Source organism: Sparus aurata, chromosome 4 (assembly GCF_900880675.1).
Source record: "Sparus aurata chromosome 4, fSpaAur1.1, whole genome shotgun sequence".
NCBI classification, from domain to species: domain Eukaryota; kingdom Metazoa; phylum Chordata; class Actinopteri; order Spariformes; family Sparidae; genus Sparus; species Sparus aurata.
In genome coordinates this window covers 28,281,756-28,308,551 of record NC_044190.1, presented here as the reverse complement: position 1 = coordinate 28,308,551, position 26,796 = coordinate 28,281,756, and the positions used below count along the sequence as shown (strand labels likewise).

Sequence of the window (26,796 nt, the reverse complement as noted above, 5' to 3'; positions counted from 1 at the left end):
TTCATTCATAATTAAGAGTGGAGATTTATAAGGTCCTGTCGGTTTGATGTGTGATGCGTCTGAGGATGGCTGGTTTATGCCTCCACTCTTTTATTGTTCCATTAGGGCTCAGTGTATGGCTCCGGCTGTCATGAACACTACTATGTGAGCTCCTGAGATTAATGGAGCAGACCGTTTCTAAAAAAAGTGTTTTCAGTCTGAGCATTCCTTTTGTAAAAAATATATTAGCCGTGATAGAAATATTTCACTGAACTGTGACTGACCTAGTGGCCATTTTGACCAGTCACAGCAGGAGTGGGCACAGCTGTAACTGGCTGTGTGGTTGGTGTTGATGTGCAGGCTTCACTGCCATGGATTAATGGGACACTCAGATGGAAAATAGATGATGTTATACAAACTTGCAAGACAGATGTCTGCTGTGAAAATGTCACAGGTTTCACATCACAAACTTCAGAACTATATCACAAAAGACTCTTGACAAACTCTACAAATTGAGATATTCTAAACAAACAAATGTTCCGTGATTCTGACCCACCTCGGTTTGTTCTCGCTGTGGCTGCACTCTGCGTCTCCTGCTGTTCAGCTCTGTTAGAAATATGGCACAGTAGCCAGTTACAAGCTACATGGCCCTTTATTTCCCGGCCCTGTTGATTACAATGGGACTAGTGTGGCTGCAGGCTCCATCACTGCAGATGCGAGTCTCAGCCGTTCCTTGTTGCAGGGGGGGCTGATTTATGAGGTGCACTACGCTGGGTCTCCTGTGGCTACCCTCTGTTCGCACAGGAAGTAGGGCAGCCTCGGCTCATATTAATTTATCACTGGGTTTAAAGGCTGGATAGATGGAAACAGAGGCCGGGAGATGGAGAAAGAATAGGAGGGTATGGGAAGACGGAGGGACGTGTTAAAAGAAGATGGAAAAGATGGAGTGAGGTCGCAGCTGAATGGTTTAGTTGACAGAGACAGGATGGTGGTGATACTGTATATAATGTGGAAAGCACAGGTTAGCTCGAGCTGCTGAAACTACTGCGACCAGCACAGCAACGCCGCCCTTCCTGCTGACTTGTCTCGGAGACTCTGAGTAACATTAAACAGCCTCCGCTTGCTCAGTCAGCACCTTGTCAAAAACCCACTGAGAGCCTGACAGGAGATATTATAGAAGTTGAAATTTTCCTGCTTTCTTGCATTCTACCTCAATAAGAAAGAGGTTGCATTTACCACTATTTGCTTTAGGTGTAAATCAGAACATGTGTCCCAGATTCACAAACACAAGCCATGGACCATATTCACACACTCCGGGTGGGACGCTCACATGTCATAGTGCTTTGTTCCAGGTTGCAATTCCTATGAATTTATGGAATCTGACAAAATGTTATCATTTTACTGCTTCCCTAATTGATGAGCAACTGAAAAGACAATGGATAGTAAAAACTGGAGGGACATCAGCTTTCATTTCACTGTAAAACAATGTATTTTATAACCTATACGTTTCCATTAGACAACAGCTGACGTTAGTATTCACAGCTTTCTCGCTAGCATTACTGTGTTACACGATACAGTATGAAATATTTCTAAAACATCAGTGCACATCTTCGACACATTTATCTAAGTCTTGAAGTGAAATGCACAGGATGTAATCAAATGGTAACGTTAGCTAGGAACTGGCTGATTGCTAACGTAAGCTAATGGACCATCAAATATGTTGTTTTACCTTGACATACGGCCAGACGTCCCTCCAGATTTTCACGACCCGTAATCTCCTTAGTTGCTGATCAGTTGGGACGCAGTGAAATGATGATAATAACTAAAGCACAATTAAGCATCATACAGTACCTCTGCGCATGACATAGGAGGAAAATGGCCGCCATGTGAATAAAAGCACAGGTGGCTTTACTTAAAATGACTTACGATTCACATCTTTTTATTCTTGATCATGAGTGATTCAATGTTGTAACAGTTTTTGGTTTTTGAGTAGTTGAATTACGGATAAACTTTATAATCTTTGTGTAATACTTTCTAGATTCCTAAATATTACGACCTGATTGTAAATTTGTACATATGTACATTACATTTTTTCGATCTTTGCGCAAAAAGTGCCTTGTCCGTTTTTCCCAGTGATGTACATCTTTGTTTCAATATAATGCAGGGAAGTGAGTCAGCGTCACACTTAATTCATGTTTTTTTGGGGATGCTGCAGCACCCTCAGCACCCCTAGTTTCCACAACAATGCGGTCACATGTTTCAACAGAGAGATGAACCTCGACACGTCCTTGCTTGTGAATGACTGAGCCCGTCGTGGATGGCCTTGTCATGCACAATCACGATACTATCAACTGTTAGCACCTTTACCTTAGGAATTGTTTTGCAGCATTCAACAACTTTGTGTTTTGTTGCCCCACTTTTGCAGTGAACATTCAGAAAAAGCTTCTATTAACAAAAATCAATGAAGCTGATGATTAAAAACAGTAGAAAGGCAAAATATTTAGTGTTTAACCTCAAGTTATGTCACAAACGATTAGCTAATAATCACATGCTGTTTTGTTTATGTATTTTAAAGCCCAACTTTTAGAAATAACTGTTTTTCTGTGTTATTAGCAAGTCAAAGTTTTATGACGTGTCTTGACTCCCAGTTCTTTTTCTTGTAAATGTGTTTCTGTAGACTGAGCCTGAGTTGATCGAAGAGACGAATGTCGATCGTCTAATGGGGCCACGGGGATACATGTATGGCCGGGGCTTGAAAGGCCACTCGGAGACGTCCACTCTGAGCTCACAGCCGTCCATTGATGAGGTGCGACAGCAGATGCACCTGCTGCTGGAGGAGGCATTCAGCCTGGCGTCAGGGGGTCAGTCCACATCCGGAAGGCACTCCCATCACCACCACCCGCCTCCTGACCACTACAGCCACGCGCCGCCTCCCCTCCCCTACGCAGACGTGGTGACCAGCGCCCCAGGTACGATGAGCTGCGGACGGGGAGGCCTGCAGTGGGTGCCGTCTTATGGCGCAGAAGTGTATCAGTGCAGCCTGCCCAAACCGGTAAGAGGGATGAGATTATTTTCCCCCCTCTTAAGAAGTGTGTTAGAGTTTATGTAACCTTAAATGCCTTTCACTATCTGTTTAAGGCCTTTCACTTCACCCAGCTCCCTGAGATGGCTGTGGGCTCTCCTCCCCCTTTACCGCCTCGCACTGGACCTCCTCCTGGGACCTCCTTAAGATGGTAAGGCTGGATAGGTCTCACACAAACACACACACACACACACACACACACACACACACACACACACACACACACACACACACACACACACACACACACACACACTCACACACAGATGCAGGCATACACAGACAGTGTCCATTGCATCCCAAAGTCCATAAGATATTCCACATTTATTCACATTCAAATTCATATTCAGGGACGACATATTCACTAGGTAATGTGCTGTGGCCAGGGTGATTTTAGGCCTTGTATAAATTTGAATATTGAACTAGTGCATTGGGAGCTGGCAAGAATGTTAATGAGGTTCTTACTTTTTCCATATGGTGTGTGTCTGACATCTAGTGGTGCTGGCTGAGTATTTCAGGAGCGCTTCTGTTTATTTCTCTCCAATCTCTGTTAGTTCCACTTCTGACTTGGGGCCTAAGGGAAGGAGCTCAGAGACATCTGTCACTGAAATGCAGAGTCAACACGACAACAACCCATATGGGCCAACTACTAGAGCAGCACTTCCATCTATCACTGCAGAGCAGCCTGTGTCCAACTACTCAGGTAAGCATATGAGAAGATGACATCGCAAAAGAAACCCATAATGTGCCTTTGTTCAGCGAATGTCAGTCTCTCTTTTTCTTCCGTGTAGGAAACCCAATAACAGCTGTCTACGCCATCCCAGCCACCAGGCCTGGTTACTCAGAATACTTTGTCTCTACACCACCCACCTCCTACCACAGTCCCTCCTGGATGTCTTATCCACCTGAACCTGAGGATGTGCCGCCACAGTGGGCAGACTCTGTAAGGAGGCCCGTTTTGCTTGCTCAGAAAAGTATTTAATCCCAAAAACCAACGGATGATTAAAAGTCATCTAAGATATAATGCAAAAACAATTGTTTTTGTGTTTTTTTTTTTACTTTAAATCAATTGTTGTGTAACTTAACAGTAAAATGTATATAAAGGCAGCAACAACTCGGCTCCCTTGAATCTTTAAGGCAGCATTATGTAGATATTGGCATTTTGTGCAAATACAAACCCCAGGTCTGTAACAACTTGTCAGACATAATGTAGGTGCTAACGACAAACAAAACTCATTAAATCATGACAATGTTAAGTGTCGATAACTTGTTTGTTGAAGTAAACGTGTTTAACGCTGTGATCCTACCCTCTCACTGAAGTCACGTAGTGCATATACAAGCGATGGGGGGGGGCCGAGTGGCTGAAACAGAGACACCATTCTCCCTGTTACAAGACACTGTAGCATCAAAATGATTTTGAAGCGGTTATTTTAGGTTTTAAGCGTGACCTGGAACTGAGCTGCAACTTCCTGCCACAGGCTCTCGCACTGAACCGCAGTTCTTTTTGAGGCTGTGAGAGTAATACGTTCTTAAAAAAATCGATCCTAAATCAAATGGGTAGTCTGCGTTAGGTTGTTAAAATCAAGAGTAATGTGTTCTCCTTTACTGGTTTTGTTTGTAGCCTCGCTGCTGCATTTTTCATAATTTGGAGTCTATTAATTATTTTCTGATTTCTAAATGTTAAAAGACCATTACAATAGTCCCACTGTGGGAAAACCGAAGTTCATATGATAGTTTCAGTGTGATTAAAACTCAGCATTGATTGTGTTCTCGCAATGGTTCTCATTATTTATGCAGAACATTATATATGTACAAATTGAACACAGACAGTAATTGTTGGGGCAGTGTTAAAATATCCCAGCACATCTCACTTTTGTACTGTCATTGATTCCGAAAGTCTTTTCGTGCTCACGCTCTTATCTACCTGTGAAAAGGACAGTAGACAATACTCTCTCAGCATCCTCCGACCCTCTTCTCTGTTTTTCATTCAAACAAACAGTTTCCATTCGTCCTGTCAGATGTGTTGTAACCCATGTGACCCCTCCCCTCCGTCCTTCCCTTCCCCCTGCACAGGACTCTCCTTGTATGTATGGAATGCTCTGTTGTTTTTTTCCCTTGTCTGTTTGCCTGTTTCAACCAGATGCCTTCATGCAGTGTCTTTTTGCAGAACCAGTGTCATTTAGAAACCATTTGCTGATCTGAATTTATGGCTGGCGTTGAGTGGACACAGCAAAATACCGGGGTAGTTGAGCACATCTTTTTTGGATTCACTTTAAAAAAAAAACTTTTTTTGGTCATTTCTTGTGGTGTTAATTCTGAACCATCTGAAGATTTTCTAGCAGCATTCAAAAGTAGTCCATTTTGGAGTTCAAACACTGTTTGAACCAAAAATCCATTTCAGTATCATGTACTCCTGCAGTAGATCTCCACCCTCATTACTTTCCCTCTTATTTTGGATTATTTATAATGATTTTCCCAGATACAGTTGTCTGTTCTTTCCCCTTTTTCACCCATTTATTTTTTTCTAAAATAGTGGTTCAAGAGAAAATGTTCACTCAGCCAAATAATAACATATCGTACATATAGTATCCTTCTGATTATCTAATTGGCAGCCATTATTTTTGTGGGTAGAAACAATATGACTTTACGATTGACTGATTTTATATCTACCCTGTTTTCCAGTTGCCCCTGCCTGGGTATGTCGAGGCTTTTCCTCATCCTCGCTACCCACAGGGGAGCCCCACCAGGCTGCCTCTGCAGTATAACCCGGCACTGGAGCAGCCGCCTACTGCCCCAAGCACAGCATCCCAGCAAAGTCTGCCCCCGGTGGTGAAGGACATGGACAGCATGCCCCTGAGCAGCCTCTCCACCTCTGCACTCGTGCAGGCCATCCGGCAGGAGGTGGCCAAGCTGGCGAAGAAGCAGAACGACGTGTTTGAGTTCTAGTTTTAATTCTGCCCCCTTGTGTGCAGGAGATTAACTGTGGATTGGTCCTCGACTGAGGCACACAAAGGCAGTGCTCTTTCAAACTGATTTTTGATGTTTGTACTGTAAAACGGACCGATCTTCTTTATCCACTGATAGATTTTCGTTTCACCCGCCATTGGTGGTTTGCAGCTCCTGACTTAAAGGAACACAAACGTTTTTTTTTTGTTTTTTTTTTAAGAAAAAAAAACCCCATCCTCTATTGATGATGTCCCAAGTAAGTACATGCATCTCTTCTTTGTAGATATGTCAATAGGATACACTAAATATGGACTACGTAATCTTTTTCCACGATTAGACATTTTGTTGTGAATCAGCATCAACTGAGAAGAGGGAAAAAGTAGCATCATCGTCTGTACTGAGAGGACCAAATGCTTCCTGTCAGATGGTTCAGTATAAACCACAGTGTATATGAGCATGTACAGTATTAGGACATCATGTATCTTGTCTCCTTTTAAAGACCATTTGCTTTAACAAAACGAGCTACATCAACATCAGGTAATTCAAGCCTCCACACCATATCAACGTACCACATCTCTTTTAAAAAAGTTCGAGTTTAACACCAACTGTCCTTGGCTTACAGATAATTATTAGAGACAAAACTGTAGTTTCTCTTAATTGACAAATTGACTAATTACAGTACAAACAATACATATCTGCCTTTTTAGCTTAACCCATTCAACGTTAATCTAAAATGAGCAATTTGGAAGACATGGCCAGAATTAAGTGTAAAACCTGTCCTGCCTATACTACTTTCAAAAGGCAAGACACGACAATCCAATAGCCCTCTTAAAACTTAACTTACAAAATGTCAACAAATGAAATTCTCTTACTAGCTAAAACTAGCATTTGAAACTCATCATGAACTCTGATTTGGTCGATATAAATCTTCAATTCACAGAGAAAGATGTGAAAATATTCTGTCTTGTCGTGTCTTATCGACCCAGGGTTCTAGTGTTGGTCAGAGCAGCTGTAAATCACCTCCATACTGTGTCCCCTGTTGACCTATATTGGTCTTGAAAACTGTTCATTCTCATGTCAGGCTGCCAGAACCAGTTGAGCTGGTCCAAATCATCCAGTGATCCAAGCCCTGTTCCAGACAACCCCTACAACAGCTGGCTAAAAGCTAATGGTAGCAGGTTACACCCAAGGATAGCAGAGAGCAGCAGCTGTTAGTTATGATGGTGATATGCTGTCAACCATGTTTTTGGAGATGCCTTCGAATTCTGGCCATATTCTACAAATTACACCTTTAAGCTGCATCTGTTAAGATGCAACATATTGGTGGATATGTTTGCCTTGATGTATATAACAGAGGTAAGCATTTATCCTTGACTGATGATGATTGACTTGGGTGACCTAATGATGATTATTATTATACTCTATATTACAGCTGTTTAGTACTGAAACCACAAACTTTGACTTAACTTTAGTTTAGTAACTTTCAAAAACTCACATGGGAAAACGTTGAAGTGACTTCATATTTGCAGGTGGCGGGACATTAAAGAGTTGTAGTTTTTTACTGAAATCAGTGGTTATAAGATGCACAGATGATTTAATGCGAATTCAACCCCAAAAACTTTGTCACAAAACAATTATTTTTGCCGCTGGAAGCAGTCCCACAATTTCCTGTAAACTTAGACGATAGAGAAGGTGAATCAATTATTTGTTTACTGGCCTTAAGACATCTTAATGGTCTCAATGGGTGCATTTCATGAATACTATACAAGTATAAACTAATGACAGGTCTTACATCAGTACTCCTGTTTTTGGAAGTTATAAGTGCACAATCTGTGATGTCTTTGTGTAACATTGTGAATGCCTGAGTGTCGACTCAGAGTGAGTGTGCAGTACAGTTCAGCACTTGTCATTTTCCAAGAGCTGTTTCAGAAGCACTTTGTTCAGTCTGAAAATATCAATATACCCCAGAATCATCCAGTCTGTTGTGGTGCAAATGGCATATGTGCTAAGGTAAAAAAACTTAATTTCATAATCAGTATCTTGATTTGATAAATGGTTCTTCATGTAATCAATCGTTATGATATTAAAATCATGCCGACAGTACATGAGTGTATGACAGAGCACCTAACGAGCTTCCACCGACCAAAGACATAAAAAAAAAAAAAAAGAGTTGATTAAACGAAAGACTACAGACATAAACAAAAGCAAAGACTCCTCCCGACTTCATGTAAAGTACAAAGTAAAGACACAAGTGAAGATGTTAAAAAAAGACATTTAATAGATGGAATAAGGAGAAACCTGCATGCCTGAATTATTCCAGTAGCGACTCGAAGGAAAAAGACGCCGTCTTAATTTGAAACAGACAGAGACCACCATACCATACCAGGGCAGTGCACAAAACAAAACTCTGAATTACTCCATTAATCTCCTGTGAAACAAAAGTCATTAAATCATTGCACATGTGAGAGCAGTTCATCGTTTTTGGACAAACACTCATATTTCACTGTGGCATAAAAGCCGTAAGTAGGTTACAATGAGACGCGGGGTTGCTCGGGGATTGGAAAGTGGGGATGAATGCATGTAGGCCTATAGCAGTGGTGCTGCAATATATTTGCATTAACATTCGGATGCTCTAGCTTACCTACTTTTACTGTGTTATTGCAAAATCACACTGAATGCTTTGCCGATTTATTATAATCAACGCTGTCGTGAGGAAGATGCCAGTCGTGACGCGAGAAAGAGAACTTTTCAGTAAAAATGCCTTTAAATCCTTTATTTCCTGTCGTGCTGTTGCAGCAGTCCTCGATGAGTTCAGCCTTTTTGTGTTCTGACTTGTGAGCAAACCCCTCCCTCTCTTCTTTTATACTCATGCCTGTTGGTGTGTAAGTAGGTTTAAGGAAATACTGTATGTCTTAAACTCAACAAGAACTTGCTTGTTTTTTTTCCCCCCAAGATTCCTTTTACCCATTCTTCAGAGGAGCACTTAATGTCTTAAGAGCTGTACTAAATGCAGTGGAACCATTTTTTCGTGTATACCAGAAGTGAACACCTTTCTATACTCTCATGCTGGAAAAACTTAGCGTTATCAAATAAAAAAAAATTGGGTTTTAGGCGGTTTTATTGGTTTAGACAAACGACACATATTTATTCTATGAACTGAAATATGAAGTGAGCTGAATCTATGAAAAATCAATGTCTTTTTTGTCTTCCTGACAGGTTTTCTCATTTCCTTTTCATCTGCTTGATCTTGTTATATTTGATGTTCCTCAGAGATTGATCTGACAGAGACCTTGAGACAGATGGAGAATGAAAGAAATATTAGCCGACATGATTAAAATCAAATAAAAGATTTTATTAGAAGAATAAATCTTCAATCTTTGTCTTGAATACCTCTCACTTTCTGCACGTCATGAGCAATATCAGAAGAGTTGAAGCAGCTGTTGCACTGATTCTCTTCGACAGTTCTCCCTGGTACTTCAGTGTGCTATTTTCTTGCCATCTTATAAATAATTAGTGGTATGAGTGATTATTATTACCACCTACATCCACCAGAGACATCAAAGATCTTTTGTATCACAATTCAAACCGTATACAATTCACAGATTACTCTCTTGCTCCACGAGTAATGTGTGAGCGTGAAGGCATTCGGAGGACTGTCAAACGAGCTGCTGTCAGCCACGATCGTGCGGCTTCTATCATTCACTAATGCAACATCGTGACAGCTGAGACACAATACACACAGATAATTATGTCTTTTGGTGCACTGTGATGAATATAGAGGAAATTGTTTACTCATCTAACAATTTATCAGTAATAAAAAAAATTAATTTGATCACTCAGTGTCTGTAATCACTCAGCCAGTACTACATTGTTTGGCTGAAGGAGAACTAGTAAACATCCAGTTACCTACCCTCTTCCAGGTCACCACGGTTGAGAGGAGGTCGTGTGGCTCTGTACTATAATTTGTATCAGATATTTTGTCAATGCAATTTGTAAACTGTCATGTTGTTGTTCTTTTCTGCACATGCAAAATCTATTGCCCGTCTGTCCGTCCTGGGAGAGGGATCCCTCCTCTGTGGCTCTTCCTGAGGTTTCTTCCATCATCTCCCCCCCCGTAAGATTTTCTTTCCCACAACATGGCAAGTTTTTCCTCACTTGTATTGATGGTCTAAGGACAGAGGATGTCGTTCACAGTCCAGATTGTAAGGGCCAATGATTTTTTTTGAGAACTCTTCAAACCCCTGGACGACAGCAAGCATCTCTGACTGCTCATAGCTATATTTGTCCTCGAGTTTCACAAACACTTAATTATTTTGGAGCCATTGTCTACACTCTTCTTAGCCTTTGGCTCCATCTGAAAGCTGAATAAGAGAATTAAATTAAAATCTTCCTAACTCACAACATCCCTCCTCTCATAGTTCACAAATTAAAATGTCTCTAGAATCTATGAATTTAAATACATTATTTCAATGGCTCAAGTCCAGTTTCTTACTGTACTGTAGTGTCTCCCTCAGTGCTCTTACCTTGGAGGATGTTGTCACAACACGTACGAATCTGGCACTGTTCTTTGAATTAATTCCTCGAGTCTACTTCTGGCTTGCGTGCCCTCATACAAAGACCGACACTGACTCAGTTAGCACTCCGGTGTTTTTCCAGTTAGTGTAGGATGCACCCGGCTTTGCTCTGTCCTTATCCTCCAGTTCATTAGCAGCTCAGCGAGAGTGGTCCAGTGGCTGTCGAATGGGTCCATATTTCAGCGACACCCAGTAAACTTTGTTTCAAAGTCCCTGCCCTCCTTCATCTTCCTGATACCGTCATGATGCCTCCGTGCAGTTGCCACGTGCTTGATGCTGGTCCGCTGACAGGAGACAGCGGGGACTGAGTGTGTGGTGAAGATTGTCCTCAATTCTTCTAATGTTATGTGTCACTGTCAAGTCATAGACTGCATTGGGAGCTTCAATCTACTCAAAGGAAGAAACATCTACTCCAATACAGAAAACCACATGAGGTCTAATGGTTGGTTTGGCCACTCCCATGGATGTAGTGTTGTTGATGTTTGTATATCTTTCTGCCATTTTCTTGCTGCCTTTATCCTTGAAACCCCTGGATGTACCTCATGAGGTCCCTTAATCATTCTCCTTGCAATGAAATGCTGAGAAAAACTACATATTGAATGCAGAAATTGGGCCTGTGCAGTCCAATGAGAATTGCAGGTCTGGCCCCTACGACATAAAAGTTTTCTATTGTGGTCAAGAGTTGCTAACAGGCCTTAGACATGTCCGCTTTTGTCAGCTTTTGGCCCCCCTCCCAGGGCAACCAACAAAATCTCAATGAATTATTGTTGTCTGGCTATAGTTTAGTTTGGTGACTGTAAGGGTGGCCCTCTTTGAAGAACTCGCAGGCTCGATATTGCCTTCCTTTTTTGCTATGCCACTTGCAAAAACTCATATTGTGTCAATCGTGCCAAATGTTGTTGTGGCAGCATTTGTGGTGTGGAACTGACCCTCAGGTCTGGCCTATAACCAATTCCTGCCACGCAGATTTGGACCTTATTTTTAACCACGAGCTTCGCCAGCCTCTTTGTTGGCCCCTAAAAGCAGTCTGTGCATACATCTTTGCCGGAACCCCCGCCCTATCTCTTATTTAAGTGTACATCTTCGATCTTGAAATAAGTCATATTTTAATCTTTTTTCAGCTGTCGCAAGGAATTCAAATGGCAAGCACATTGCATCAAAACTGCCGACACGACATGTAGAATAATAACTCAGAGTGCCACCCTCAAGTGACTGATGCCATAGCTGCTGACAGGTATTAGCTTTTGAAAAAAACATCTACAACTGACTTTAGGTATTTACTTTCCACACCCTCGCTCCATTTATTTGACAGCTGAGCCACAGAGAAATATATGAATGTCAAGCCAGATATCAAAATGCATTCCCACGTTTACTGTTAACAGTTCAATGTGAGAAGCATATTCAGACTGTCTCTATACGTGTGTACACTATTTACCCCACACTCTACAGTTTGCCGGGACCTGCGCTTGTAAAAAACACACTCAAAAATGTGAACATCTATAATGTATGAAGGTAGGCTGATGGTGATGAGTTCCTAATTTTGCTGACCATTGTTTTGGAAAGTCTCATTAGTAAGTAAGTCATTTTACCAAATGTTGTTAAAAGGACTTTTCCCTCGACCTTCTTAGACTTGTTTTCATTAGAGGTATTTTCCTAAAGTGGGTGTAGAAAACAAAGTGGGAGTCATCATTCTTTAATAATTCAGAGGCATTCAGAGGCCTCCTGGATATTTTAATGGATTCCTACTCCGATGAAATGATGGGGAGAATTTTTGTGTCACTTTATCTCCACAAATACATTGACAATTTTGGTTTTCTGTCTCGTGTTGACAGCACCTATGACAGAATGTCTCATCGAGTCTTTTCTGTGTGTGTGCCCGTCTGTGTCTCTGGGTAGTAAATCTGTAGTTCAGCATTTTCCCACCAGGGCTCAGCCTAAAGCCGTACAAACAAATGTTTTTCTCTCAGTGAGGGAAAGTGTTTCCTTATCTTCGAGGCAAATTAACCGAGTCAGAGCACGGTTAATTTGATTTTCTTCTAGATTTGGTGTGCATTCACTGGGAGCACAGTCTTTGCATGAAATATTGCATGGTGCAGACAACAAAGAAGCAGGAAGATAGTCAGTATTCTAAAAGATTGTGTTCGGGCTAAAACTACCTATTTTGTTGAGGTCTTCTTAAAAATATCCAGCGTTTTCACACTTACAAATGTTGAAACAACGAATCAGCCTTATCGCCTGGAACTCCACCACTGTCACCTCCAACTCCCTATATAGAAAAGGCAGGTCATAAACAGGTAATGTAAACGTGATATGACACATTCTGTAGAAAAATCAGCATAGTCATAATATGAATGTATAAGTGGTTTGCAGAAGCATTAAATGGCAACAGTTTATCCTGGCGACAGGGCTGCTTTTGTATAGACAGTATTATACATCAGAGGTAATATCTCTAGGTTACTGTACATGTTATTATGACACCATTGATGAACTTTTAGATACATTTTTTTTTAGATTTGTGTGTAATTCATTTTCTACAAAAAAAATTAAGGAATTATTATGAGAAAACAACTCATGACATGAATAGGGCACTACATGCCAAACTGGAAGGGGTGATGGAAGTAATAATTACCAATGATAACACCCTAAACACTGAATACAGTCAATCAGCTTAGAGTCTGAATGCACAAAGTTCGCCATTATCCTCCAAAACACAAAGAGATTTTTTTTTTAAAATTGTAACCCTGATGAACTTTGGCTCTATATCCATCTCTAATTGTGTTGCCATCTCTTCACATCATATTCAGTTCCACGTTGTAACGTGGGTTTATCAGTATAACGACCCACCATCAAAGTATTATTCCTCAAAAAATAAAAGGGAGAGAAAAAGAAAATGTTCCCATCTGATATTTTTGTCTGTCGTCAAGGGAAATGATGTACTATGTCTGTAGCTTGCATCCCCCCACTTGTTTACACACTTAACTGGTTGGGCACCACTTATATCTGTCTCCTGAAGACAAGTCCCTGTTTTAATTCATCGACTTGTACAACACTTGTTAAACTCTCTCAGGTGGAGTGTAGATATTAGAGCCTAATTTGGCAGCTGTAATTAGATGTGTTCTAATGCTGAAGGTCCATTATCTCTAATAAAGGCTACTTAAAGTAATTATAGTGCAGCCGTCTTCAGCAGACATCAGCGCAGAGATTAGATAATTACCACAATGGCCAGTGCAAGGACAGGTCAAGGGACGAAAACTGACTTGAGGGCAACTCAGTGGACAATTTTACGACGTTTTACGTCACTCTCAAACTGGGTCAGAAGGCGTGTTGATGGGAAGTCTGGGGAATTAGACGAGATGGTGAAATGAAGCGTTACCGCAGATTCCCGCAGTCAGAAGGCCTTGATGAGACAAATGATAGATGACTTCACCCTGAAATGATCTCATCCAGAAAGATAACATTTTTCTTCTTCTATCTATATCATTTGACATGGATGAAAATGACACATTGTTTTCCACTGACTGAACTCTCTACCACTAGTGCAATTTCTAATATGTGAACTCAGTGGGTGGTGCACTGAGAGTCAGACTCCAAACCAGACCGACTGAGTCTCATTAACTGAGGCGCCTCTGAACCGCTCTCATCCACGGAAGGAGCAGAAACATTAAAACTATCTCATCGCCTGTCGTTACCTCGGCAGCCGATGCCCCGGCTCAAATGAATCACGCGTGTGCGGTACATAAAAAGCTTTTCGCAACTTTTTTCCTCTGTGCCTTTTCTCAGCGCAGTTGAGCTCTAAATAGACACACCTTAAGGGTTTTCGTAACAGCAGTTTCTGTGTGGTTCGGCCTGATATTTCACGTAATTCTATTGATTATTTCTCTGCCTACTCCCCGTTGGTGCATCGCAGCAAATTCCAGTCCATCGAAAGTCGTCCACCTCCTCGAGAGAAAAAAAAAATTATCAGACTTTGCTTTGACCTGGTTAGTGTGAGTGTAAAAACTCTGTGAAGACTCTTGGTGCACAGTGGTGAGAAAACTGCATGCCCCTTCTCAGTCTTCCTCCTCAGACGTGTGTTGTACCGCCTGTTTGAAGACACTAGGGGATGTCCAAGATACTTAACCGTGCAGATGCAGCATCACCTCAGTGCCACCTTCCTACTGAAAGACAGACAGTTAGGGGCTTTTTTTCCCCCCCATCAGTGAAAGCTATCAAACATTTATTGCACTGATAAAATGTATCTCACAGTGTCAATGCTACATATTTAGGCTCTGATTTGAGTCGTGGCACATGTAAGGCTTTACCAACGAATACATTCTTAACCAAATGAGCTCACAACAATTGTTTTCTGACTGGTTCATAGATCGCACTTAAGCCTTTTAATCTCAGCGTGAAATTACCCTTTTGATGAAGACCTTTGTAACCAGTTTTCTCCCGCTAGGTTGTTTTGTTACACTGTGAATTGAAAACAGAGTCTGAATGTAATTTAAAGGCATTAAGTAACAAAAGGGCACTCTCTCCTAGTGAAGTGACGAACTCACTGGGTGTTTACTGCGTTAATGCTAGAGGACAAGACAGTACACAAATTAACACTTGAGCATTTCTCTCAGCAGATGGCTTGAAGTAATACAGTCTGTTATTTATTTTATTTTTTTTTACTGATTGAGTGTTAGGGAATACGAGTTCCTGGTAATTCATGGGAATAATTACTCAAATTTGTCGTTTGAGCACCACTCCCATTGTTTCAGTTGGAATGTGCGCGCCTGCAGAAGTCTCCTCAGTGGATATCTATAAACCAAAGCCAAGTCCGCATGACTCGGTACCACTGTGGGTAAAAGAATAAAGCATACTTTTGCAGTTTTGTTTGAGCGGTTGCTTAACGCCTGATTCATTTCTGATGCTGACGCTGCTGCACTCAGGTCAGCTATTAAAAAATACCTCACTATGCTCCATCAGAATGCTGGAAAAAAATTCAGTCATTATCTTCTCACCACCCCTGTGCCGATGGAACAGTCGGGTGAATTTTTCGTAGTCCACGAAACATTTTTAGAGCCTCACAGGAAAACTGTGTTGCAGGAATTGTACTGATCAACTGAACAAAAATGGGACTTGTTATTAAATGTAAAACAGCTTGGAAACAAATGTAGCTCGCCGGCGAAATCGAGTCTCCAGAAGCCTAGAGATCCCAAATGGATTTTTCTGAAGACATTATTTACACCCTTTGTTGAGCCAAAGTTTTCACTGTAGCTGCTAAACTAAGGTGTTAAAGTGGGTGCTGAAGCTTGATCGGCACGTCAAGGGTGTATATAACATCCTTTGGAATCAGTTTGGGATCTCAGCGCTTCCAGAGACTTTGTCTACGCCGGATGGATACATTTTATGTTTTTTTTCCCTTGTTATTTATGTTTGAAGTCCCCATCAATTCAGTGAATGCTGCAACGCCGTTTTGCTGTAAAGCTCCAGAAACGTTTTGGGGGACTACGAATTTTCCTTTTTGGGTGAACCTGTCCTTTACACAAGATGGATTGCAATTGTAAGGCTTAAACAAGTAAATGTGTAGCTAGTGCAATGCAATCTGTGCATCAGTGCTGACTACAGAGAGAAGACTCATCTCTTGAATGTCGGTATTATTACTGCGTGGCTTAAAGAATGCACTTGGAGAACACACCTCCCAAATCTCACAAGAATGCATAGTATAAAGCAAGTCAATTGGTTCATTTATTCCCCATTTGGAGGCCGGCCCAAAATCAATGAAAACATACAAGAAGAAAAAAGAAACAGTCAAACGAAGGTCTCTGAGCAAGCCCCCCGGGACTGTTTACCAATGTGCGGCCCAGAGAAACAAAAGGCGAAGCTTTATTCAGCATTGATTCACGGTGGTTGTAATAGACACCAGTGGCAGTTTGAAACCACTCTGGCAATATAATCCACTTCCCCTCGCCCATTTGGAGGTTTGGTATGTTGCAGGCACTCAACTTGCTGAATACACAAATTCTGCTTGTTGTGAGCACAACAGGCTATTAGCAGAAACGCTGAATGCCTCCCTTAAATGCTCGCTTGTGCAAGTACATATGGAGTATACCATTTTTTATATATGTGTTGTTCTGTACAAACATTTTTTTTATTTCTCTGCAAGTCCATTATGTGCATCCTCCACTTGATATGATACAGCAAGTCAGTCCAGACAATACAGCATCATTTATTCACCTTTGTGTATATGATCACTTTTGTTTTAATGACAGGTGAAGTAGTATAAAACCAGGCTTGTTGTTAACTTACTTTAAATCCTCATTTCCTCCAATAAGGAGGTTATGCTTCCCCTGTGTCCATTTGTTGGTTGGTTCGTTTGCATGCAGGATTACACAAAGAACTGCTGAAAAGATTTCCACAAAACTTGGAGGTAGGATGGGTCTGATTCCAAAAACGACCCCTTCTGGTGTGGATCAGGATAAAGTGACAAATCCATTTTTTGCCATTTTATTTAATTTCCTGGGATGTAACACATAGATCTTGATAAAAAAAATGATTAAAATATGTTTTCTGTTTGATACTGGATTAGGCTTGACTAAATTAAAGTGGACTGTTGGGCCTCTGTGGAGGCATGTGCTCTACTGAGTGCCATTCTTGTTTCATTTAATTTTGTTGGCAACCGGCCAAAGTGGTTATGACACCCAAGGAATGTGTCCAATGCAAGAGAAATGCCAGCTCACTGTAGCTCAGGCGAAGCACTGAGTGGGAGCTGATTAGCTTTTGAATATGCACAGGTGTGTGCACATACACACACACACACACTCACACACATAGCCCCTCTCTATCTTGTGACCACGACAGAAAAAGTGATCTCAACCACTATTCTTTCAGTGCGCCCTTGCTCTGTCAAAGAGCTGATGAGGCAAAGTCTCTGAACTTATAACTCTTCCCAAATGCAAACTCTAGGATGCCAGTTAAACTCATTTTCCAACGCTATCTGTGGGATGAGGGCCCCCAGTGTCTGATTTGGCTTAAGAGAAAGTGAGCCAGCTGTAGCCTATGAGCTCAGATGTGTCATACAACTCCTGCTGCTGCAGCTATAATGTGACGGTCCTTTAATTCAGATCCCTGGTCTAAACTTTTTTCCTGCATGTGCTTCTCCTCTTTACAGCCTGTGCCTGCTCTGGGATTTTAACTCTCTGGCCAAACTGCAAACACTAATAAATAAGAAAAGTTGTTCTTTCAAATCGTATAATAAAAAGCAACAATTTGTGTATATTTATATGATAATTTGTAGTTAAGATTAGGCACAGATCTATAGTTTTTGGACCAATGAGGTATAATTTTGGATTAAAATTAGAACTAGGTTGGAAGCTATGTGGCCAGTAGCAGACTAGTTCCTCCTTTGTAACTTGGCCTTTATATTACAACTCTGTCCCAGTTCTAATTGAAAGCATCTTGTAGCTGGATGGGATATGAAGGGCTCTGGCTGGAGCAGAGACTCTGGCAAAGCTTAGCTCTCTTATTTGGATTAATATGCCCAACACCTGTCTTTGGGGAAATTAATGGGTGTTACTGTAAGCAGCTTTCTTTCTTCTTCTTCAAACCCTTTTCTGCTGATTTCTTACTTTCTTGACCCCTTCTGCCAGCTCTCTCTCCCTCTCTCTGTTGTCCTTCCCATAATTTCCCCTCTGTAGATTAATTGCTCGGTGATACCGTATGTTAAGGACTGCTGCGAGTTTCCATACCCAGCTGTTTGAGAGCAGAGTAGTCAGCAGGATTCTGCTGCTTGGTCCTCACTTGCCTCTTCTGATGCACTCCCTCGTCACTTTTCCAGGTCTCCTTCAAGGTTCCTCATCTTGTCCTTCACCCCTTTCACTCATCTGCCTGCCTTCAGTGGAATTTTCCCTGCCGGCACTTCACGATGTAGCCATATTTGGTTTTATCATCGCCATTTCTGTTGCAGGCACAACCATTATTACATGTTTTATTTGGTAACCATGTTAACATGTATGGGCTTTTGCATGACCCTGTTTGCCTTCTGCAAGTTACTTTCCTTTCATTGTCATGTTATTGGTTTTCACATTAGGTGTTTCCTGTATTTATTTTGTTCTGTGTCATATGTTTTGTCATGGCTTTCCAATGCCTGTCTTTGTCTCTTTCCTGCCATTTTACTGTGTGCACCAGTGTTTAATTTGTGAATTAGTCCCTGTTTATTTAGGCCTGAGCTTTTTCTTTAAGGTACTGTATGTGTCCACGGGGGCGCTATTTCACGAGAGGCCACCTAACCCTCCCAGCCTTGCGCGTCTGACCGATACGGGCTACACCTTCGGTCATCCACGCAAACACTCACTGACTGCACCCGATTGGATGAATTTCAAGCATGACCAACATGGTCTTTTGCTAGTTTGGAAACTCTTATTCCAAAAATAGCTTGTTGACATTTGTTTCTGAATACATTTTAGGCGATAAATAAGCAATGCCGTTGCAGAATCTGTCGTATCTTAATTTGACAATTTTGTAGATGTTTAGGAGTTCCCAGAGGCGTCGCGTCTGATATGTAGAGGCCAGATTTCAACATTATACAAATGAAGAGCAGGCAACAGGTCGCTGCCACAACGCATTGCATGGCTTCGAACATAGATAATGAATGAGAAGCATGAAAATGACGGGTCCTGTTTTGTTCCTGATGTCTCTGTGTTTGCTCCTCATGTTCTATACCCTTGTTTTTTTATTACTGTTTTGTACTTTATTTCGCTTTTGTTATGGCCCTTTCCGTTGCCTGGAGTTTGATTTTTGGACTACAGCTCACTTTATTAAGGCTTGCTTTTTGTTTCTTAACCTGACTGCCGTTGCGTCTGTATTTGGGTCCTCACCTTATTGCCAGCCATAACACCATTAATATAACCGTTAAAGATGTCTCGTCATTACCTGTACTTAATTTCTCAGGTGAGATCAAATTACAATCTGGACTAATGAAGCTCATAATCAGTTATTACTTAGTGAGCTCTCTGTGACACCAGAGTAGATGAACAAACACATTAGGTTCAGTAAAGTACTGCATGGCTCACTTTCAGTCACCTGAACTTGTCTTTTGTGTAAGCAAACAAACAGGAGAGTAAGGGGTTACATGGCCATTGATACAAGAGGGCAGTGGCGTGCAACAGTAATGTTTCATAGTATTTCTTGATCTTAATAGTCTTCTGGAGTTTAGTGTGTTTTCTTCACCCAATAGGGCTCTGTGATAAAAACACAGGGAACAATACACATTTAAAATATTTATTTGACACCTCAAAAGAAACAAACTATGATGAAGCATGGACATACAGTGGCTTGCAAAAGTATTCACCCCCCTTGAACTTTTCCACATTTTGTCATGTTACAACCACAAATGTAAATGTATTTTAATGGGGTTTTATGTGATAGACCAACACAAAATGGTGCATAACTGTGAAGTGGAAGGAAAATGATACATGGTTTTTAAACATTTTTTAAAATAAAAAACAGAAAAGTGTGGTGTGCTAAAGTATTCACCCCCCTGAGTCAACACTTTGTAGAACCACCTTTCCCTGCAATGACAGCTGCAAGTCTTTCGGGGTAAGTCTCTACCAGCGATGCACATATAGAGACTGAAATATTTGCTCATTCCTTCTTGCAAAATAGCTCAAGTTTATTCTGATTGGATGGAGAGTGTCTGTGAACAGCAATTTTCAAGTCTTGCCAGAGATTCTCACTTGGATTTAGGTCTGGACTTTGACTGGACCATTCTAACACATGAATATTCTTTGATCTAAACCATTCCATTGTAGCTCTGGCTGTATGTTTAGGCTTGTTGTCCTGTTGGAAGGTGAACCTCCGCCCCAGTCTCAAGTCTTTTGCAGACTCTAACAGGTTTTCTTCCAAGATTGTCCTGTATTTGGCTCCATCCATCTTCCCATCCAATGGATTGAACCGTGCTCTGTGAGATGTTCAACGCTTAGGATATTTTTCCATATCCTAACCATGCTTTATTAAACTTCTCCACAACTTTATCCCTGACCTGTCCGGTTGGGCTTGATGATGCTGTTTGTTCAACAATGTTCTCTAGCAAACCTCTGAGGCCTTCAAAGATCAGCTGTATTTACACTGAGATTAGATTACACACAGGTGGACTCCATTTACTAAATTGGGTGACTTCTGAAGGCAATTGGTTGCACTGGATTTTATTTAAGTGTATCAGAGTAAAGTGGGGTGAATACTTTTGCACACCACACTTTTCAGTTTTCTATTTTTAAAAATGTTTGAAAACCTTGTATCATTTTCCTTTCACTTCACAATTATGCACCACTTTGTTTTGGTCTATCACATGAAATCTCATTAATATACAATTAAGTTTGTGGTTGTAACGTGACAAAATGTGGAAAAGTTCAAGGGGGGTGAATACTTTTGCAAGCCACTGTATATGTTTCCAACTGAGCTGTGCACTTAAAAAGGCATTTTAAAGAAAAGCATTTTTAAAAATTAAAATAGAATAAAAAAGCTTTAAAAAGCTATTCAAGACTTAGCTAGGCTAGCTCCTCAGCATAGGCTTAAACATGTGATAGGCATCTCTACCTAATAATAGCACTTCCAGGCTACATACACCAGTATTTAGTAATGCAACATTGGTAACTTAATACACAGCTTGCTGTATTAGCTACTACCTCACACAGCAGTAGGATGCCGGGTTGCACCTCAGTCAGTATTAAGTCCCCACTGACATGTGACCATTTGAGAGAGAGTGTGTCTAAAACTGAATACTTAAATGGATGGAATGGACTTATTTTAACAACGGGAATGTGTTCTTAAAACTTAAGTTACCATCTATCTAGCTGCTATCAATTTATTCCCTAATATACTAAATAAAATGAATCTAACTGACCTAGCCTAAATTGTAAATTGAAAATAAAATCTAGAAAGTTTATTAGCCCATCGGCCGTTTGCAAAAAATAAATAAATAAATACATTTAAAAAAAACAGAAAATATGTGCTAATGGCCATACAAAGTGTATTGAACATAAACAGGGTTTAACTTGTTGAGACCATAAAATGACTCTGGGAAAGCTTGCATGCCTTAATTGGAATCAATATTCTCCATCCAATGGCAGCGCAATGGCAGAGAGCACTTGTGTTTTACCAACCACGAGGGCACTTAAGCACGCGTTCATACCACCCAACACTAGAGGGCAGGTTATCATGTTTTTCCAACCGGGAGTGCGCTTAAACTTGTTTTAACCACCCAAGAGAGCAATTAAGTGTTTGTTTCACCCAAGAGGGCAGTTTAGTGTGTTTTGCCAACCAGGAGGGCACTTTAACACGTGTTTTTGCCTCCCAAGAGGGCACTTTAGCACACGTTTTTTTGCCTCCCAAGAGGGCACTTTAGCATGCGTTTTTGCCTCCCAAGAAGGCACTTTAGCAAATGTTTTCTCCTCCCAAGAGGGCACTTTAGCACACATTTTTGCCTCCCAAGAGGGCACATTAGCACGCGTTTTTGCCACCCAAGAGGGCAGTTGTATTTTGCCAACCAGGTGGGACCTTTAGCAAGTGTTTTTGCCTCCCAAGATGGCACATTAGCATGAGTTTTTGCCTCCCAAGAGGGCAGTTGTATTTTGCCAACCAGGTGGGACCTTTAGTGCGCGTTTTTGCCTCCCAAGAGGGCACATTAGCACGCGTTTTTGCAACCCAAGAGGGCAGTTGTATTTTGCCAACCAGGTGGGACCTTTAGCACGCGTTTTTGCCTCCCAAGAGGGCACTTAAGCACACGTTTTTGCCACCCAAGAGGGCAGTTTATCATGTTTTAACCAGCCAAGGGGACAGTTTAGTGTGTTTTTTCCACCCAAGAGGGCAGTTTAGCACGTGTTTTGGCTACCAAGAGGGCACTTGTTTTTCAACAACTGGGCCACAAGGGGGGGCGGTTGCATAATGTCATTTTGAACAAATTAACTTGCTAGCTGAACAGCTTTGCAGGAGGTATTCACAGAGATACAGTGTGTTACTGCTGCAAGGCAGCCAAGCAAGCAGCCGTTACAGCAGGTTCATGGTGCACTTGTAGTCTCACCTACCCAGGACACTTACCCATGCTGTGGCTTTTCTTACTGCTGCTGTCAAGAATAAGGAAGTGAAATGAGGGGAAGAAGGGAATGAGAGCCAGAGAGGCTTATTGAATACATAAATCACTTCCTGGATAGAGGGTATGTTGTTTCATTGCTAATGGATCTCTGCCACTGCTCCGTAAATCACAGTACACGCAACCAGACGTGGTACTACTCGGAGGCAGGACTCCTATGTAGGGAAAGAGAGATAGAATACATTACTCTGTTGCTTTCCATTTTGTGTTTTTCCCCTTTTCTCCCATACTCAGAGATCACAGAATTGCAAAACAAGCAGTATTTAGGTTACTGCTCTCAGCCCAGCCTCTCTCCTTTCTGGGTAAATGAGCACTTACTCAGCTGGGTCTGGATGGAAATAATCCCTGATGTTGAGCAAAGTATGTACCAGATTGTCACATGGTTCCTTCGCTGTAGAACATCAAATTCATGTTATATTGTTCACAGAGAGCCTAAGTTAGTATTTTGAACAAAAAGAAACGCATAGTTTAGCCTGTTTTTCTTCATTGAAGTCAACGTGCCACAGTGGGTTGCTACTTTTGTATGCAAATGTAATCAAGGAAACCATGTAAAAGAACAGTAGGCTCATATTTGCGCCAGAGAAGCTGAGGACTTAAAGTGGCATTTTGTGCCATTTGTCACCCCCCCTACAGTTTCTGAGTGCAACACCACTGTCGCAAATACAAATCCCAGGTCTGTAACAACTTGCCAGATGTAATGTAGCTGCTAACTACAAACAAAACTCATTACGCCATAACAATGTTATGTGTTGAAAACTTGTATCTTGAACTTGTAACGCTTTGATCCTACGCTCTCACTGAAGTCACATAGTGCAGACACAAGTGACGGGGAGGCGGAGTGGCTGAGACAGAGACACCAATCACCCTACTACAAGACACTGCTGCATCAAGACGATTGTGAGGCTGTTATTTTACGGTAAAAAGTTACACAATGTTGCTTCAAGCTCAACAAGAACACAATGTCTGTTTCAGCACCCCCAGACTCCTGTACAAATCATGTGATTTTGAGTGAAGAGAACCTTAATGAAAATGACTGCGGCATATTCCAAACTATTTGAGCCTCATTGTTAATTTGGCACCTACTGAATGTGTTATTCACCTGCCACGTAAATCACTATGTGCTAAATCGTGACCTTTTCTTGATCCGATGACTCTATTCTACTCTAATTTTCATGGGTGTCTCTGCAGTAAAAGATTTTGAGATAATGAGTCTGATTCAATTGCATGTGCCTAGTTCCTGCCTGCTGCTTTTCAAGGGGTTGACGTTGATACTGACCCAATCTGTCTGCCTTCTGCGAGGGGTGACTTTGACTTTGTGCTCCTGACTCCTCATGCTGAACTAGCTTTACTGCAGCGATTGCTAAAACCCCTCAGCCAGAAAAAGGTTCATTAGAAGGGGGAGACAGTTAATGAACTCTGACCCCACGTCTTCAACTGACACGTAGCCGTCACTCACAACTTTCACAACTTAGCAACCCTCTTCACCTTTGGTCATCACTCTTCCTATTCCTCGTGAAGACCATGGCTAGATATGAGGTGGCACTTCCTGAAATCGGCAGTGCAGACCTCTCTCAGATGAAAAAAGGGAGAGGTGACACTTAATCACGGTCTTTGGCTGCGAGGCATGTGTCCATTAAGGATGTATGAGTTGGGCTACCTCTGCAGCCTTCTGCAGAGAATCATAATGGCTTTTAACTTCAGTGAGATGTTATAGCTGTGGGAGAAATAGCAGGCGATTCTGTGCATGGCTATTTTCTAATCAAATGAGTTTGAGGTTGGTGCTTTGTTCAGTCTTTCAGGTGTGAAATGTTTTAAAATATGTATTCACAAATCAGTCATTAAAATTGAATACATATTTTTTTCGTTTAAATTACCGAAAACAATCTCAAACAATAATAATCTATTTTAAGTGACTAAATCATGTTGCAGGCTGAATGTTACATATCATACACATACTGTTTGGGATGGGCAAGATGTTTGTTTTATTCAAAATCGGCTGACTGAGGCTGTCAGTCGAAAAAGGACTTTTTTTTAGACATTTTGCTAACCCTCGTCTACTACTGAGATTATGTGACAATCCTGTGGCCCTGAACTGCAAATCAAAATAGTTAATAGGAAAAGATAACAGAATATATGAAAACACCAAATCAAAAATCACTCCAAAAAACAGAAAACGCAGCAACATCAACTTCTACAGTAAAGGAAAGACGCCATTTACGAATTATACTGTATCCTACTGTTATTATCTAGGTCATTGCTTGACATGTGCGTTCATGGTTTGTCTTTGGTAATGTCTGTTTTGCTTGTGGTACTGATACTGGTGGTTTATGAGCTGTAGTTTCCCCAGGAAACACACTGACCTCTTCAGCCTCTCAGGCTGGCTGTCTGCAATGCGGGCTGCCCTGCTGTCTCTGGCAGAAACTACGGCCAAAGAGATCAGTTTGTTTACTGGAGAAACGACAGCTAATAATCTGCTATTAGACACCGATCTCCCTCCAGTGTTACCAGATATGTTTGATGCTTTTCAGCCAAATTTATCATAGGCCACGGGTGAGGCTGAGGATAGGAAGACTAATATTTTACCATTGTCATTGTACTTTGTATACTATGTACCATAGAGTTATTATGTCAATGAACAAGGCTACTAGATTACGTTTATTATTCAGAACATTCACAATAACCACTCAAAATCAACAGGGGAGGCGAGTACAAAATGTAGAAAAGTGTTGAAATTTTTTTGGAAGGCATGTGCACACTCACAGTAGAACACCAAGTCAGTTAAAATTCAGGGAACTGCTCTCTACTTATCCTTCCTGACTGATTCTTCTCTAGTTTTGCCTTCTGCTAGTGTTCTTGTCACTACTGGCAGCATGAGGTGGTACCTGCAGCCCTATCAGGTTGCACAGGAAGACCAGCTACTGCAGGATGGTACATCCGTGCGTGCCGTCACAAGGTTTGCTGTGTCTCCCAGCACAGTCTCAAGCTGGCCAGAGAAGTAGAAGGGCATCAACACAGCAGCAGGAGCTTTTTGCTTTTTGTGTGAGGAGGAACAGGAGGAGCACTGCCAGAGCCCAATAATATGACCTCCAGCTGGCTACTGGTGTGCATGTTTCTGACCAAACTGTCAGAAACAGACTCCATGAGGGTGGCATGAGAGCCCAACATCCTCGAGTGGGACCTGTCCTCACAGCCGAGTACCGTACTGCTCAATTGCCATTTGGTAGAAAACACCAGAATTGGCAGGTGGCACCCCGTTCTCTTCACAGATGAGAGCAGGTTCACATTGGGCACATGTGACAGGCATGAAAGAGTCTGGAGATGCCATGGTGAATGTTATGCTACCAGTAAATCCTCTAGCATGAATGGTTTGGTGGTTCATCAGTGATTGTCTTAGGTGGTATATCCCTCGAGGGTAACACAGACCTCCATGTCATAGCCAATGGTACCCTGGCTGCTGTTACGTACTGGGATTAAATCCTCAGAGCAATTGTCAGACATAAGCTGGTGCTGTAGGCCCTGGGTTCCTCCGGGTGCAGACAATGCCCGGCCTCATGCGGCCAGAATTTGTAGGCAGTTCCTGGATGATGAAGGCATTGATGTCAGTGACTGGCCCTCTTGTTCCCCTGACCTAAATCCAATTAAGCACCTATGGGACATTATGTATCACGCGTCCGATGTCGCCAAGTACCGCCACAGACCGCCAGGAGCTCACTGATGCCCTGATCCAGGTCTGGGAGGAGGTCCCCAGGACACCATCCACGACTCATCAAGGGCATGCCCAGATATTTTCGGAAGCATATACAGGCACGTGGGGGCCATACACACTACTGAGTGTGTTGGATAAGCCTGTGATTTACATTTTTTACTTTGCTTGTTGGTGTGATTTTGAATACAGCACACAGTGGTTTGATGAATTTGGTTTCCACTGACTGTTGTTCCTCGTTTTGTTCTCAACAAATGACACAATGTACATCAGTAAATATTTTCAACTAGAGTATTTTGTTCATCGAGATGTGATGTTTGATTAAAGTGTTCTTTAAATTTTTTTGACCAGCAGTGTATTTACTGTGTATGTATGTTACGGAGAGACACACTCTGAAGGC

General features: G+C 41.6%; 1 protein-coding gene across 2 annotated transcripts in view; it reads left to right on the top strand.

Annotated features, from left to right (window-relative positions):
* Positions 1-9,374, top strand: part of kiaa1549lb (KIAA1549-like b) — a 74,422-nt gene extending 65,048 nt beyond the window's left edge. Inside the window, exons 19-23 of one of the 2 annotated variants that reach the window (XM_030414930.1) lie at positions 2,657-3,031; positions 3,118-3,212; positions 3,616-3,764; positions 3,853-4,004; positions 5,744-9,374. In XM_030414930.1, coding sequence (XP_030270790.1) covers positions 2,657-3,031; positions 3,118-3,212; positions 3,616-3,764; positions 3,853-4,004; positions 5,744-6,007 — 1,035 coding nt within the window. In that variant the 3' untranslated portion in view covers positions 6,008-9,374. The remainder of the gene's footprint in view (positions 1-2,656; positions 3,032-3,117; positions 3,213-3,615; positions 3,765-3,852; positions 4,005-5,743) is intronic. The other variant, XM_030414931.1, reaches the window with a different exon arrangement.
* Positions 9,375-26,796: the final 17,422 nt, after the last annotated feature.